Genomic DNA, 16958 nt, shown 5'->3' with positions numbered 1-16958 from the left:
CTTAGAGTGCAGTCTAATCTTTGTCTGAAAAGCTGGCTTCAGGAATGGTTTCAGTTCTGGGCTAACAAAGAGTCCAGGGGCTATGTCTTCCAGGGTCCCTACAGTCTCAGTGATACCCTTCAGTCTGGTCTTTTTACTAAAATTTGAGTTCTGCATCCCACTTTTCTCCTGCTCCATCAGGGACTCTCTATTGTGTTCTCTGTCAGGGCAGTCATTGGTGGTAGCTGGGTACTATCTGGTTCTTCTGGTGTCAGGCTGATGGAGTTTCTGGTTTACATGGCCCTTTCTGTCTCTCGGGCTAATATTTTCCTTGAGTTTTTGGCGTTCTTCACTTTCCTTTGCTCCAGGTGGGTTGGGACCAATTCATGCATCTTAGACGACTCCTTGCCAACTTTTAAGACCCCAGATGACACTCACCAACATGGGATGTAGAACATTTTCTTAATAAACTTTGTTATGCCAGTTGACCTAGATGTCCCCTGAAACCATGGTTCCCAGGCCCCTACTACCCTGTCCCTTGAAGTGTTTGGTCGTATTCAGGAAACGTGTTAGTTTTTGGTTTAGTCCAGTTGTGCTGACTTCCATAGGGGCCTTTTAGTATCTGTTTCAACCATCTATCAGTAGGCTAAATAAATTGAAATTATACCTGATAAATAAGCATCATGTCTTTCCTGTTTATATTTTAAGTTACAGTAGAACAATAGATCTGTAACTATGCTGAAAGAACATTTATTCTATGAATTTTTGCAATTACTCCTTTTTGAGATTTAAAAATATTCTGTATTAATTTTTGTTAGATTACGGAAGAGCACTCTGGCCCTTTCTAATTTTAACTAGTTGTTACCAAGAACAGTAATTTTTAAAATACAGCAGTTTTAATCTAAGGACTTCATTAAACAGTTTTATCAGGATATGGTTTATGTTTGTTGATTTAAATGCGATATACATCTTATTTTCAGTGTGCGATTCTTTCGCCAGCATTTAAAGTGCGTGAATTTTCCATAACAGACCTTATTCCTTATTCAATCACGTTAAGGTGGAAGACCTCTTTTGAAGATGGAACTGGGTAAGTTACCTTTAAAGCCTTGATTAGAGCTTGCCGTAAATCTTTAACCAATTGAATCTACTCTTCTTAAAATACTCAGAAGCACTCTTTTTAAAAATGAGAATGTAGAAATGATATATTCTGTAAACCATGAGGAGCATATTTTTTAGTTAGTATTTTATTATAAAATAAAAATGCTCGTTTTCAAATGAAAATCACAGTATAGAAATATACATACCTTAAGACCTGCATTTACCATACCCCAACTCCCTTTTTTTTTTTTTTTTTTTAAACTCCCTTAGTTAGATGTGTATCTGTGCAGTCATTTTCTTTGACTATCCAAAAACAAACACAAATATGCACCTTTTTAATACATACAAGATCATCTGTATATCTCCAGCGCAACTTGTTTTTTAAATGTTTATATTTTTAAAATGTCAGCAGTTACATGTTTCATAATTTAACCAGTACATTATTAAGTCATACATCTGTTATTTCAAGCAGTGCTGTTAGGAAGTGTCCTTGTACACATCTAGTGGTTCACTTCTTGTCAGTGAGTCTGTAAAATAACTGTAGGAGTAGAACTGTTGGGCCAAAGGATCTGCACTTTTTTATTTAAGTAATACTGCCAAATTATTTACTCAAAATATTTTATTAGTTATATTCCTATTTGCATTGCCTGCGCTTACCTGTTTTAGCTCATCTCCTCCTATATGTTTAAATTTAACAGTCTGATAATAGAAGTTAGTACTTTGTTATTTAAATTTCCAAATATCGTGAGCTAAAATCTTATGTTTTTATTGACATTTACATTTCTTTTTCTGTGAAGTGCCCTGAGTTTAAGAAGTTTGTTTTCCTACCAAAATCAAAATTTGTCTCTCACATATTTGCCTACTTTTCAAAAGCACAACTTGTACAATGAAGTAAAGCTGTATTTGGGTTTTGAAGATGCTTTTAAAATGTTCTGTGTTCTATACATCCAAACCCCCCAAAATTTAAATTGTTGTACAAGTTTGAAAAATATGAATTACCAATCTGATCTGAATGTCTTGATGTTTCAATGTCAAGTTTGAGGCAAGAAGCATTATTCTTTAAAGTTTAATTTCATTTAAAGGTAGAAGCGATCCAGCAAATAATTGTAAGAAAATATATTGGGAGCCAAATTGAAAAGTAAATGTATTCCAATGACTACAGCGAGAAAGTAGAAGGTATTGATAGCTTCTTGAAAACAAGGATAGAGGAGAGGTTAGTCAGTGTGAGATTCCAAACCTTGCATAATTAATGCGACACGATGATAGTGCAGTAGTGTTAAATAGTTGGTTTCTGGGCCACTATAACCTGTAGTCATAAACTGTTTCTGTATATTATTTAAGGAATAGGAATTGCTGTGTAGGTTTAAAAATTCTCTGTACTGGAGGGGAGAGAATACTATAAAGGACATAATTGTATCAACCAAGAAAAAAACTGGAATATAGATGGTAGAAGAAAGTATGAACATAAATATATGGAGTTGACCACTGTGCTTGTTCATGTTAGAAAATATCCCTTCTGGGAAATAGACACTGAAGTATTTTGGGGTTGTTGTTCGTTGCCATTGAGTCAATAGAACTGCTCCGCAGGGTTTTTAAGACTGCGACCTTTCAGGAGGAGATCACCAGGCCTGTCTTCTGAGGCACCACTGGTTGGGTTTGAACTGCCAACCTTTCAGCTAATAATAGTCAAACACGTAACCATTTCTACCACCCCTGGGACTCCATAATGCATGTAACGCTCTCAGTTGGTTCAGGAAAAAAAATGTGTACACAGATTACATGCACGCTAATGATGAATCAAGTGAAGTAAAATGTTTGACAGACAAATCTAGGTCTTTACCAAGAATCTATGTTTCCTGTACTGTTATTTTTGCACCTTTCCACAAGTTTAAAAGTGTTTCCAAATAAGTTTTTTTGAGGAGCTGGGAAGAAAGGGAGGGCTACATACGACAAATATTTTGAAAGCTAATGGTTAGGATTTGGTCCTTGGATGTGAGCAATAAAATAATTCCTATGTGTCGGCTTTAACATATACCTATTCTCAGGTAGTTTGTTTTTCTCTTTTTAGTTGTATTGTCTGTTACTGTGATCAACCATCCAAAATCTTTGAGTCATCAGTCTGTCAAAATGAATGTTTATCACAAAACAGCTAATTTTTTTCTTTATATTTGTACATAGAGGTTTTTGCAATTGCTGCTTTATGAATTATGAGATGGATTTTGTAATTAGGCTCATACTCAACCTTTTATTTTTAAATGAGTGTTTTCCCCTCTCCATTGTAGGGAATGTGAAGTATTCTGTAAGAACCACCCTGCCCCGTTCTCAAAAGTCATTACTTTCCACAAGAAGGAACCATTTGAACTAGAAGCATTTTACACTAATCCACATGAAGTGCCTTACCCTGATCCAAGAATTGGTGAGGAAACTCAAGAAAATATTTTCCATAAATGACCTTTCATAAGTAACATGTTAAAGTTAGAATCAAAGAAACAAAGTGATGGGCTGTGCTGACACTGGACTTGTAAAAATTTTCATACTGCTCTCTGAACTTGATTTTTTTGTGCTCAGAGTTTATCTTTAATTCATCCTGACTTCTATGCTTAAAATGCTTTGTGTTTAGCCTGAAAGGTTTGTGTGATGGTTTGTTTTTATGGACAAGCTCTGCCGTCAGTAAATCAAAATTACGGTGCAAAGGTAACTAGATATTCAAATTCTAAACATATTCACTGGCACCATCTAGAATGAGTATCATTTGATTAATACGAAAATGAGAATAAGAGACGGTAAATATCATTCATTTGAACTGAGTAATTATTTTAGAAGAAAGAACAAAGTATGACTTGAGAACATTAAAAAGAACAGGTATAATTTTTAAGTTTAAAATTTTTCTATTGGTGCCACTTTATTGATAAACTAAAAAGGGGACAATAGTAATATTTCAATGACAGTATTCAAAGCAGTAGAAATAAATAATTGAAGGTCAACCAGATTTCTTACTACCCAGTTTTTCTTCCTGGTATTCTCCCTTTGCTATGGATATTCTTAAATATTTAAGATTCCATTAAAGAAATAAAACATTACTAGATTTCTTAAAGTGAAAAATTGGTATGGTATGTTTTTTTATATACAGGTATTAGTGACTTGGTAATTTAGCAATTTTGCTATGGGAAAATTCAGAAAGTTCTTGAAACTCCTTCTTTTATGAATTACCAAGATGATTGATTTGGAAAGCTGATAGCAAAAAGATAATATCTGTTTGGTTTTCACACCGAAATTGCATGTCTTATGTTGATTTTAGAGTAGCAATATTGTAAAATGCTTAAAAGTTATGCTTCCTTTGAGTCAAGTTGTCCTTGGTTAAAATCCCAACTCTTTTATTCCCTAGCATTAATGATTTGGGGCAGGTTACTTGACTTTTCTGAGTCTCAATATTAGGATTGATAAGGTATTGAGAAAATAATCTGGGGGAAGTGCCTGGCTTATGGTAATCAACCAGGATGTGGTCATACGTGTATGATTGTTTTCCCAGTGTCTGAAACATGATAGTGAAATTATTGAATGAATGAATTGGATGAGTCAGTCTGAGGCTTTTATACTAATTAAAGCTCTTTTCTCTTAAGGGAGCTTCACTATTCAGAATGTTTTTCCACAGTCTGATGGTGATAATTCCAAAGTGAAGGTAAAAGTTCGTGTTAATATCCACGGAATCTTCAGCGTGGCTAGTGCATCAGTAATTGAAAAGCAGAACTTGGAAGGGGATCACAGTGATGCTCCTATGGAGACAGAAGCTTCCTTTAAGAATGAATGCAGAGATGATGTGGTATGTAGAGATCCTGTTTCAAGGTTCTTCTAATATAATGTATTCTTTTTGTTAGCTACCATTGAGTAGGCCACCAAATCATGGTGACGCCATGCACAACTGGACAAAATACTGCCCTGTCGTGTGCCTTCTCCTTCATCGGTTACAGAACAGACTATTGTGATTCATAGGGTTTTCATTGGCTGATTTTTGGAAAGTGGATTGCCAGGCCTTTTTTCCTAGTCCGTCTTAGTCTGGAAGCTCCACGGAAAGCTTTTCTGCATCATAGCAACAGGCAGGCCTCCACTGACAGATGGGTGGTAGCAGCTCCCGAGGTGCATTGGCCGGGACTCAAACCTGGATCTCCTGTATTGAAGGCCAGAATTCTGCCACTGAACCACCATTTTCCCCATGTGTTACATACAGTATCTTAGTCATACCTGGTACTTAATAGTTGAAAATATAATCTCTGAGACTTTGCTGTGAATTCAACCTGAGGGAATTGCTACAAGCCTTTTTTTTTCCTTTTTATGAAAGCACCAGTGAGTAACTGTCTTAGGTCGGCATCATTTCACTGTACTTTTCTGGGGCATGAGCATCTTCTAGGGCATTGTGTGGACTGTGTGTGTGTGTGTGTGTGTTTAGAATCATCTTTCATAAGCTCTTCATTTCTGTTAAAAACACATCTGTTTTCTTATGTGCTTGCTTTTTAGTTTACAAATAAAACCAATTCAGAATGATAAATTTCGAGTTGTACAGATAACATTTTTAGATCAAAAACACATGCTTAATAAAGAAAAATTTCAGGATTAGTTAGGGAGCAGCTGTGGCACTTAAGTAGAGGGATGTGTTGTACATTCAGTAACATTAAAATACAGATTTTGGACAGTTTATTTCTTTATGAAAGAGTTGTATGACCTTAATACTGAAATTACTCAGTGTACTATAGATGAAGTGATCTCAGGAGAACTTGAGTGTTTTACATTGTTGTTAGGTGCTGCTGAGTCGGTCTGACTCATAGGGACCCCGTAGGACAGAGTAGAACTGTTGCATAGAGTTTCCAAAGAGCAGCTGGCTGGTGGATTCTAACTGCCAACCTTTCGGTTAGCAGCCATAGCCCTTAACCGCTGCTGCACCAGGGGTCCTATGTTACATTACACAAACTTTTTATCTTCCTTTTATGGGTACTATTTATTTCTGGAGCCCTGGTGGTGCAGTGGTTAAGAGCTCAGCCACCTATCAAAAGCTTGGCAGTTTGAATTCACCAGCTGCTCCTTGGAAACCCTGTGAGGCAGTTGTGCTCTTTCCTTTGGGGTCGGTATCAGTCAAAATCTAGTCAACGGCAACAGGTCTGTTTATTTCTAAGCTCTTCTTAATGGCACTGGTTAGAATTTTTTTCTAGTCATAATTTCAAGAGTTTCTCCGTTTTGTGAAGGTTGTCTTTTTGTTTGTTTAATAATTCCTGTGAAAGCTTTAGTTCAAGCACTTGTTGCTCAGAATTGTACCATTAACCTTTAAGGTACTTCATTTAAGGACCATGGTATTTGCTTTCTTTTTTTTTCTTCCAGGGTATCATTTTACTATCACATCCTTTTTTCCTTGACTTGAGGAAGAGGGAATTTTGTCTTAATCAGTTAGTGAAGTACAGTCTATTTTTCAATAAAATAATTTGAAAGTTAATTTTTTTATTTGCTGTTCACAATCTTATGTCAGACATGTAAAGTTAATGCATTAAGATTTATCTTTACTGAAATTGATTGCACTTGTATGACCTTGTGCTGATTTCTGCATCCCAAGCTTGCTTTTTTTTTTTTTAAGGAGAGTGGTGGTGAATAGATTTAAGAAAAAAAAAAAAATTATTTTTTTTATTTAAGAGGGGTCCCAAAATATAACTTGTTAATATTTGCCAAGTAGAGAGTCCATTTAGGGGGTTTATTGGTTGGTTTATGTTTTAGACATAAGGAAAAATCTAGAAAGTTTAAATTTTAATGATTCAGAGGTGTCTGCTATTACTTTTGATGAATTTACTTTTGTATTTTATTGCATTTTAAAAATGTAATTGAGTTTATGTTATACATAAATTTTTTTATTTTTTAACTTCACTTTCCCACATTTTTAAGTTCTTTATGAAAATTTTCCCATGAATTTTAGTTCCTTTTTTATAAGCTTGAGTTTTATGAGTCTTGATTTGTGAATTTGACTTCAGAACCAGTTTGTGTTCTGTTTACAGTGCTTGGTCACAGATGAATAAAACAGAAGTTACTCACATGGTATTAAATAGATCTTTTATTTGATTTACCTATTCATCTGTTTGTTGCGCATTTCTATTTGAAAATGAGCTTCTGCTTTGTCTTGTTCACATACTTCAAAACAGGCTTGAAGTCGTAAGATGCAGTATATTTTTTAAAAAAGAAAGAAAATATGTTTTACCAGTTACATACCTTATTTCCAGGATAAAATGCAGGTTGACCAAGAAGAAGGAGGTCATCCAAAATGTCATGCTGAACACACCCCAGAAGAAGAAATTGATCATACAGGCGCCAAAGCAAAGGTTTGTTTTACTACCTCTGTGGTTGTATCCTTTTAAGAATGATATCTTGAATTAGTTAATGTATTCACTTCATAATCCATGTTTTTTAAATATATTTGATATTTTAATTCTAGTACTATGGATAGTATAGAAGACATGTAGTCAAAATAAATACACTTCAGTGCTTTATTGTAGAGTTTTTTAAAGAATGAATCCTAACAATTTGAGTAATATTATCATTTTAGTTAGGGAAAAAAAGATATATTTTTAGTAACTTTTTCTCATTTAAAATCATACAATCTGACGAAAAATTAACAATAACCCTGCATCTCAGAATTAACCACTCAAAACATTTTGCTGCATATCATAAAATATTCCTTGTATAAAAATAAACATTTTTAAAGTAAAACTTCATAGGATAAATGACTATTATTGAGATAACTGTTTTAGAAAGACAATCATTGCCTGTAAAAGAGAAGGGAGACCCTGCTACCTTCACACAGATGAATTTCACTACAGCTCAAAACTATCATCTTTAACAGGTTTTCCTGAGTTCAACAGAATTTAATCTATGTAGGTTAGCTAGCTCTATGTCATTTTATGCAACTATCATCAATATCAATTTTAAAACAGTTCATCACCCCATTAGCAATAAATAACTTCCTATCCCCCTCCCTCCCCCTCAGCCATGGGCAACTAACTACTACTCTAGGTTCTGTCACCTTAGATTTGCCTATTCTATACATTCCATAATTTCAAATAAATACAGTCATACAATATATGGTCCTTTGTGACTGGCTTCTTTGACTAAGCATAATGTTTTCAAAGTTCTTCCAGGTGGTGTAGGGTCTATCAGTACTTTGTCCTTTTCTGTGGCCAAATAATATTGCATTGTATGGATATTTATCCATTCATCGGTTGATGAGCGTATGAGTTATTTCTACTTTTTGACTATCAGGAATAATACTGTTATGAATATTCATGTACAAGTTTTTGTTTGGACATAATATTTTCAGTTTTCTTGGGTATGTGTCTAGGAAAGGAGCCCTGATAGCGCAGCGATTAAGCTTTTGGCTGCTAAACAAAAAGGTTAACAGTTAAACCCACCCAAGCGTTCTGTGAGAGAAAAATGTAACAGTCTGCTTCCCTAAAGATGTACAACCTCGGAAACCCTGTGGGGCAGCTCTACTCTGTCCTTATACGGTCACTATGAGTCAGAATCGACTAGATGGCAGTGGGCTTGGTCATACGATAACCCTGTGTTGAACACTTAGGAAAACTGCCCAGTGGTTTTCCAAAATGGCTACATTTTATAATCCCACCAGCAATATATGAGGGTTCCTTCTTCTCTACATTCTAAACACTGATTTTGTTTTGTTTATAGCAATCCTAGCTGATGTGAAGTGTTATCTCTTTGTGGTTTTGGTTTGCATTGCCAACATTTTTTTTTTTTTTTTAATGTAGAGAGGATTTAGTATGCTCAGGGTACAAAATACTACCAGTATTAATGTAGTATTTTAAATAAATAAAGTATTTGTTTGATTTTATTTTGTTTCTTTCACCTAAAATCGCTCCTTAAATAAATTTTTAAACTAATTCTTTTTTGGTTTTCTTTTGCAGTCAGCTTCCTCAGACAAACAAGAGAAGTTAAATCAGACCGTTAAAAAAGGAAAAGTCAAGAGTATTGATTTACCTATCCAGAGTAGCCTATGTAGACAACTGGGCCAAGATCTTCTCAATAGCTACATTGAAAATGAGGTATGTAAATTTGAATCCATGTTGAAATAGGTGGTAGTGTATTCTGAAATTTTGTAGAAGTAGTGACTTAGCACCAAATTTGGGGGAACCGGTAACTCCTAAGAGATTATTAAATAGATCATTAAACTCCTTTATTTTGGACAAAATTCTCAGCTGTATTAGTGTCAGATCTGCAGTGTAGCTTTCATCTTAGGTATAAAAACATGGATTGTCTTCAGTGAAAGACCATTCTGAAATTGATTCTTACCTCCTTTTATTCTGTCTTTACCTGTAACACTTAGCAGAGTTGTGTGGGGCCAATATTAGCAATTCCCCCCTTGAAATGCATTGTTCTTAAAGATTAAGGTTCTATTCAAAATGTTTTCTGACTTCCACTTAATCCTTTTTTATTAATCTGTTGTCATTTTTGGAGTTTTATTACATATTCTTGTCTATTTACATGTTTCATCTTACATTCTCTTGAGGAAAAGAGTTTTGTTTCTTTACTGATAGCTGTATAAGGAGCTTTTTGTTTGTTTGTTTTTTAATTTACATTTAAGTGGTGGTTCCTAATTTCTGCAGCTTGGCTAACATTAAAGGAGGTCAGTCTTTGAAGTGGTCTTCTTGAAGTGCACCATATATTAACCTTTGAAGTGGTCTTCCTTGAAGTGCCCCATATTTTAACTATCAGCTGCACATTATTTTAGGAAATTTGCTCAAGAGATTTTAATTTTATAATGCTTGCTTTTTTTAGTAGCTACCTAAAACCTCTCTCACCTGTTCATTAATTATTAAAGGCTGCATTTTATGTGAGGCAAGCATCTCTGGAGAGTTTAAATTATTCAGAATTTGTATGTTTTGAGACTGTTTTTCCCAAGGGAATTGTAGTGAAACACAGCTATGGCAAATTTTGTGTCTAAAATGAGATTTTGTCTTAATTTTTAAGCATCTCACCATTTTAAATTCACAAATGTCGGTGCAGTGTAGCTTTCAGAGAGAGGCTTGTGCTTAAAATACCATGTATTTTTATTGAAATGGAAATTCTGTTCTTCAAATATTGCAATCTGTAGGGATTCTTTCTTTGCATTTGATCATAACAGTGATTGTTGCTAACATCTTTAAGAACTTTGGTATCTTATTTAATCCTCAAAACAAACTATGAAGTGTAGGTACTATTAGATATACATGTATCATAGATGAGGAAACTGAGGCACAATTAGACTAAATCACCCAAGGTCACAGAGTAACCTTTGGATTGGTATCCAAGTGGTCTGTCTCCAAAGCTCAAGGGTCAGAATCACTATACTCTATCATCCATAATAACATTTATTCAACATCAGTAATGTGCCAGGCTTTGTAATAAAAGTTTTACATAAATTATGCCAATCTTATCAACAGCCCTATGAGGTAGATACAATTATGATTTCTATTTTAGAATAAGAAAACAAAGGCTTAGAGAGATTAGGTGACCTGCTTGTGGTCTCAAAGCTAGTAAGTGGGAAACCTGGGATTTGAACCTGAGTATGTGTTTATGTGTAATGACATAGTCAATGTTCTTAATGGAAATGAATCTGAAACTTTTTGTGTAGGGGAAGATGATAATGCAGGATAAGTTAGAGAAAGAAAGAAATGATGCTAAGAATGCTGTTGAAGAATATGTATATGATTTTAGAGACAAGCTGGGCACCGTCTATGAAAAATTCATCACTCCAGAAGTAAGTCTAAATTTTATAATTTTTTAGTAAAATTATTTAAATTTTACTTGAGAATACTAGTATGTGTGCCATAATAAGTATACTGAATTTGTTATTGTAGTCAGTCTTCTTGAGCCCAGATGGGGATGGTTCTTAGTTATTTTTCCAAATTGCAGAAGTATGTCAAAAAACATTTTTATGAATAAGGAGTCAGGATAATCTGAAATTTAATCTTTTATACTTGGAAAACATTCTGTCCTTCCTGTATTACTTTTATTTCTAAGGCCATTTTCAATTAGTGTCTCTTAAATGTGTAACTAGGACTTGAATAAACTGTCTGCAATATTGGAAGACACAGAAAATTGGCTTTATGAAGAAGGAGAGGACCAACCTAAACAAGTTTATGTGGATAAGTTACAAGAACTAAAGGTAAATACATTTTTTTTTAAATCCATATTGGTATTTAATAGAACATTAAGTTTTCCTAAAAACTATGGTATAAGAGCACAGTGTATGTTTTTAATAAATATGTGAGGAATTTACTGAGGCAGAGATGTGTAAGAGAAGGTGTTCCTTTTCATTTTAAAAGCATTTTGAGAGAATAATGCTACATGATAACTGAAATTAAATTATGTTCATAATTGTCACTATAATCAGACATAAATGTTTAACAGACTTCCAGAGTATTAGTCTTAGATATTTCCACATATTTCTTGGATGTCTTTAAGAAGTGATAAATTTGTCATCTTGACTCTTTATCCACAAGATTAGTCATCCTTACTATTTTTCTCCCCCTTCACTGCCCTGATTTTGGGGACTGACACTACAGTGCCTTGTAGTTTCACATTGCAACTGATGAGGACTTCCCCTGCTCTCAAATGTCCCTTTGCAAAGAAATAAGGAAACTTGTCAACCAGGTCAACTTTTTCTAGGCCAATGGTATGATTTTAACGGAAGACATCTGCTTCTCCTTCTCTTGGCTTCCTACCCAGGCCCCACCGGGAGGGGCAGGGAGAACCTTAAGAGATTAGAAGTTCATATTGGAGCAATGAAGGGAAGTTTCAGTTGTTCCATTTTAGTGTGGATCACAGCAGTGCCTTACAATGCACATAAATTACCTGGGGCTCTTGTTGAAATGCAGATTCTGATTGAGTAGCTCTAGGTTGGGCCCCAAATTCTGCGCTTCTAATACACTCCCCAGTGATTCCGATATTATTAGTCCCTGAATCATTCTTTGAGTAGCAAGTGATTACATAGATCCTAAATAGTACCATTAATAAGGATTTTTAGAATGTGGGAAAAAGCAACCCTTTAGGACTGGAGGGGTAAAAAAAAAAAAAAATTTTTTTTTTTTGGAGGGGTAGGTAGTGTTTAAAAGCAAAAGAAGCTAATATCTTACAAAAATTACTACCTTCATGCCAATAAATTACTTCCAGAGGAACTAATTGATTAGAAAGCAGTTAGAAAACATAAATTTATGATAGCGAAACTAGACTTCATATTTTATCTTCTTGGTGGTTTTTAATTTCCTATCACCCTAAGAGGAGTGTATGTATTTATAGCATTAAGGAACTACTAGGTAGCTGAGGCCAATAGAAATAACTGAAGAGCCTAATAGCTCTCAAAAAGGATTTGCCTCTGGAGGGCATTATGCTGAGTGAAATAAGTCTTGCATAAATATTGTATGTGACCACTATTACAAAAAACCCAAGAAAAGGTTTACACACACACACACACACACACAAAATCTTTGGTGGTTACAACGAAGGGAAGGGATGGGGAGGGGAGATCAATAACTAGGTAATAAAAACCAAGCCAAACAAAACCCATTGCCATTGAGTCAATTGCGATTCATAGTGACTCTATAGGACAGAGTAGAACTGCCCCATAGAGTTTCCAAGGAGCTCCTGGTAGATTAGAACTGCCGACCTTTTGGCTAGCGGCTGTAGCACTTAACCACTATGCCACCAGGGTTTCCAGCTAGGTAACAGAGAAGTGTTAACTTTGGTGAAAGTAAAAACACGCAACATAGGGGAAGTCAGCACAGCTTGACCAAGGCAAAGCCATGGAAGTTTCCTAGATACAGACACCTTGAGGGACTGAGTTACTGGGGCTGAGGGCTGGGGATCATGGTCTTGAGGGACATGTAGGTCAAGTAGGATGTAGAAAATGTTCTACACCCTACTTTGGTGAGTAGAGTCTGGGATCTTAAAAGCTTGAGAGCAGCCATCTAAGATACATCTATTAGTCCTATCATGTTCAGAGCAAAGGAGAATGAAGAAACCAAAGACACAGAGAAAATATCAGTCCAAAGGAGTAATGACCCACAGCCTCCACCAGCCTGAGCCCAAAAAAACTATGGCGTCCGGCTCCTACCACTGACCACCTGAACAGGGATTGCAATAGAGGGTTCCAGACAGAGCAAGAGAAAAAATGTACACCAAAATTCAATTCACAAAAAAAGACCAGACTTACTGGTCTCAAAGAGACTGGAGAAACCCCTGAGAATATAGCCCCCTGACACCCTGCAAACTCAGAACTGAAGCCACTCCCAAAGTCTACCTTTCAGCCAAAGATTAGACAGGCCTATAAACAAGAACACACATGAGGAATGTGCATCTTAGTTCAGTCAAGTCTAGGAGACCAAATGGGCAACACCTGCCCAAAAGCAATGACAAGAAGGCAGGAAGGGGCAGGAAACCTGGACCAGTGGACATGGGTAATCTGGGATAACGGGAAAGGGGGAGTGTGGTGGCACATAGCAGGGATTGCAGCCAATGTCACAGAACGGTTTGTGTATAAACATTTGAATGAGAAACTAATTTGTGCTGTAAACTTTCACCTAAAACACAATAAAAATAAAATAAAAAATTTGCCTCAGATAAATAGCCATTAAAATGAGTGTTACAGAAGTTTTTACAGATTTTACTCTTTTTTTTGAGGTGGCTTTTAGAAATTAAAAATGTAGCTATTGCTCTCCATTTAAATGATGAAAAGTATGATATAAATGAACTAAATGCAGTATGGTGTCTTGGAACAGTAAAAGATGAAATCTGAATAGAATCTGGAGTTCACTTAATATTTGTGCACCTGTGTTGATTTCTGAGTTTTTGACAAATGTACCATGGTAGTATAGGTTGTTAATACTAGGGCAAATGGGTGTGAAGTGTATGGATCTCTCTGTATCACCTCTAACTTGCCCGCAAGTCTACAATTATTCTAAAATAAGCTCATTTTTATTTAAGTATAGAAAAGAGTTTAAAAGAAAATATCCACGTTGTTCTTCCCCTTCTCTAAGATACAAAGGCTCTTGTAACATTTAGAAACTTAAAAAATCCCATTCCAGGCACCTGATCAAGGGGCCAAAGGTATTTTTTTTAAGCTACACATTTGATTCTAGTGACTAAATATAATAAATTTATGATATTCAGTGCAGTACACATTTCAAATGATTAAATGTAATAAATTGATAATATTCAATAGAGATTATCAGGAACTGCCAGTAATCGTGTTGCATAGTTATAGGCATTATAAATATTTGAAACCAAGTTTCAAATACATGACTTGTACACATGTTACAGGCCTAATGGTTTTCTTAATTTAACAGTTTTATAACAGTTTAATAGTTTATATAATAGTTATAAACTTATCACACCTCATTTTGAAGGAATTAAACTATTGATTGGGACTTTGGATTTGGGAGGAATCAAGAGGTAATCTTAATGAATGAGAGAAAGGGGTAAGGCCTGAATTAGGCATCCATGTATAGGATTGAGTAAGAAAATAGCCGCTGGAGCTCACTTCTACATGAGGAAATAAGAGGGGACATATTTTAGTCTGGTCAGCTTTCCTCCTTATTTGTCATTCTGTGAAGGCACAATAGAAGTTATTTTTTGTTAGAAATATGTCAACTTTTTCTTTAAAAAAAAATGTTTATGTTAACAGAAATATGGCGAACCTATTCAAATGAGATACATGGAACATGAAGAGAGACCAAAAGCTTTAAATGACTTAGGAAAAAAGATCCAGCTTGTCATGAAAGTGATAGAAGCATACAGAAACAAGGTATTGAATTCATGAAGCCAGCTGGTGATGATGGCGTGCATGTGGTACATGGGAGAGGGTAGGGTAAATGTATAGCCACAAAGCTGTAGCAGAGCTGTTGCTACCAAATTCTAGAGACTTTGTGTGCCAAACTTAAAACTTATTAGAGAATTATTAAGGATTTTGATACATTTAAAATTTAGTGAAGGTATGTGGCTTTCATTTTTTAAATTCCACCGAACCACATTACAAGTTAATCCAGTGACCAGATTCATTGTTTTCTTCTTGGAGATTGCATTTTTGTGTTTTTCGTGTAATGAAAAAGAGGCCCTCATGGAGACTCGACACTATGCCATCCTTTAGTTTCTTCCTTGGCCTCTTTGGTATTTTTTTAGTTGCTTTTTGTCTTTCAGTCCATTAGTTATTCATAATCTCTTATGCCTTTTATTCCTTTATGTATATATATATATATATATATATATACACACACCCAAACTGTATTACTAACCTTTCCACTGTTTTTAAGCCCCATTTAGTTACATAAAGTGTATCTCCATTTGGATGTAACGATAAAATTTGACAAAATTAAGTTTCCAATTTTTGACCTTTAACTGAGCGATTAACAACCTACTTCTTTAAAGGACCAAATAACAACTATTTCAGCCTTTTTCAGGCCTTGTCATCTATGTACAACTATTCAATTCTTCTATTGTAGTGCAAAAGCAACCACACGTGATTATGTAAATTACTGGTCTTGGCTGTATTTCCAAAAACCTTTTACTAAAAACACAGTGAGCCGGTCAGATTGGGCTATAGTTTGCTGACCCCTACTCTAAATAAACGTTCACTGTAATCTCCCAGTTTTTATCATTGATGTTAAAACTGAATCCGTGAACGGAAGGGGCCAGCAGCAGAAACATTCAGGCATGGGTGTCCTCATAGCTTACAGTAGTTAAACACTTGGTGAGTTTTAAGCACTTTACATGAATGGTCTCACTTTATACTCACAAGGATACATCCTATAAAGATAGTTAATACTGTTGCCTTCGTCCTACATATAAGAAACTGGAATGCTTAAGCAATTTGTCTAGAATTATATGAGTAGTAAATGATAGAGTCAGGATTCATACCTGAGCAATCTGAAGTCGGCATACAAACCCTTAGTAAATGTTCTCTAAAATAAGACTATTTACTTTAGAAATAAGGAATTTTTGAGTTTTCTAAGACAAATTACAATCCAGGGTACGAAGCTAAAGCTGGAAGAAAAATCCAGGTACTAATTGTGAATATACCTACTAGTATCAATATCCAAATTATCAGTATGGGCACAAGTAGATTATAAGGATAATAGAGAGGTAAGCAGGAACAAGCAGACAAATGAAAACAAAAAGGTATTTCAAATCCCGTATTGGAGGATTCACATACAATTACGATGGCTGCTCCCCAGGCTTTAGCAGTCTTCTTGAGGTGCAGGTATTAAGACATTATCCAGAGCAAGGCAAGATTTCACTTATGCTCAAGTATTTGAGTGTTTATTATGTGTCAGGCTCTCTTCTAGGTGATGGAACTACATCAAACAAAACATCCAACCTGTTCCTAATATGCTTTTCAGTTCCATGGGGAAAGGCGGACAATAAGTTATTGAGTATAAGGTATGTCAGATGGTGGTTAAGGGCTGTGGAGAAAGTAAGGTAAGGGAGATAGGGACTGCTAGAGGTAGAGGAGATTTGTCAAAGAGAAGGGCAGACTAATGTGACATATGAGGAGTGACTGAAAGGAGGTGAGTACTTAAGACATGCATATAACTGGAAGAGGAGGAATGTTCTAGAATAGAACATTTCAAGGGAGTAGCAATTGCAAAATCCCAAGGAGAGAACATGTTGGAGGAATAGCAAGGAGGACAGTGTGGCTTATAGCAGTGGGGTTTGCCAGATCATTATAAAATGTTGGGTTTTACTCTGAGATAGGGAGCCATTAGAGGTAACCAGAGTATGATTTGACTGACTGTTTTAAGGATCTGAAAGCAAAGTGACTAGTTAAGAGGTTATTAGAGTAATACAAGCAAAAAATGATAGTG

General features: G+C 35.3%; 1 protein-coding gene across 2 annotated transcripts in view; it reads left to right on the top strand.

The window, feature by feature from the left end:
* HSPA4L (heat shock protein family A (Hsp70) member 4 like) overlaps positions 1 to 16958 on the top strand; it is a 55255-nt gene that overhangs the window by 23960 nt on the left and 14337 nt on the right. For both annotated transcript variants that reach the window (XM_023548652.2, XM_003410435.4), the window contains exons 10-17: positions 960 to 1066; positions 3360 to 3493; positions 4698 to 4897; positions 7329 to 7427; positions 9027 to 9164; positions 10733 to 10858; positions 11159 to 11266; positions 14783 to 14902. In XM_023548652.2, the coding sequence (XP_023404420.1) occupies positions 960 to 1066; positions 3360 to 3493; positions 4698 to 4897; positions 7329 to 7427; positions 9027 to 9164; positions 10733 to 10858; positions 11159 to 11266; positions 14783 to 14902 (1032 nt within the window). The remainder of the gene's footprint in view (positions 1 to 959; positions 1067 to 3359; positions 3494 to 4697; positions 4898 to 7328; positions 7428 to 9026; positions 9165 to 10732; positions 10859 to 11158; positions 11267 to 14782; positions 14903 to 16958) is intronic.

This window comes from Loxodonta africana, chromosome 5, assembly GCF_030014295.1.
Source record: "Loxodonta africana isolate mLoxAfr1 chromosome 5, mLoxAfr1.hap2, whole genome shotgun sequence".
Classification (NCBI taxonomy): domain Eukaryota; kingdom Metazoa; phylum Chordata; class Mammalia; order Proboscidea; family Elephantidae; genus Loxodonta; species Loxodonta africana.
The sequence above is the reverse complement of the archived record's forward strand: the minus strand, read 5'-3'. Positions and strand labels throughout refer to the sequence as shown.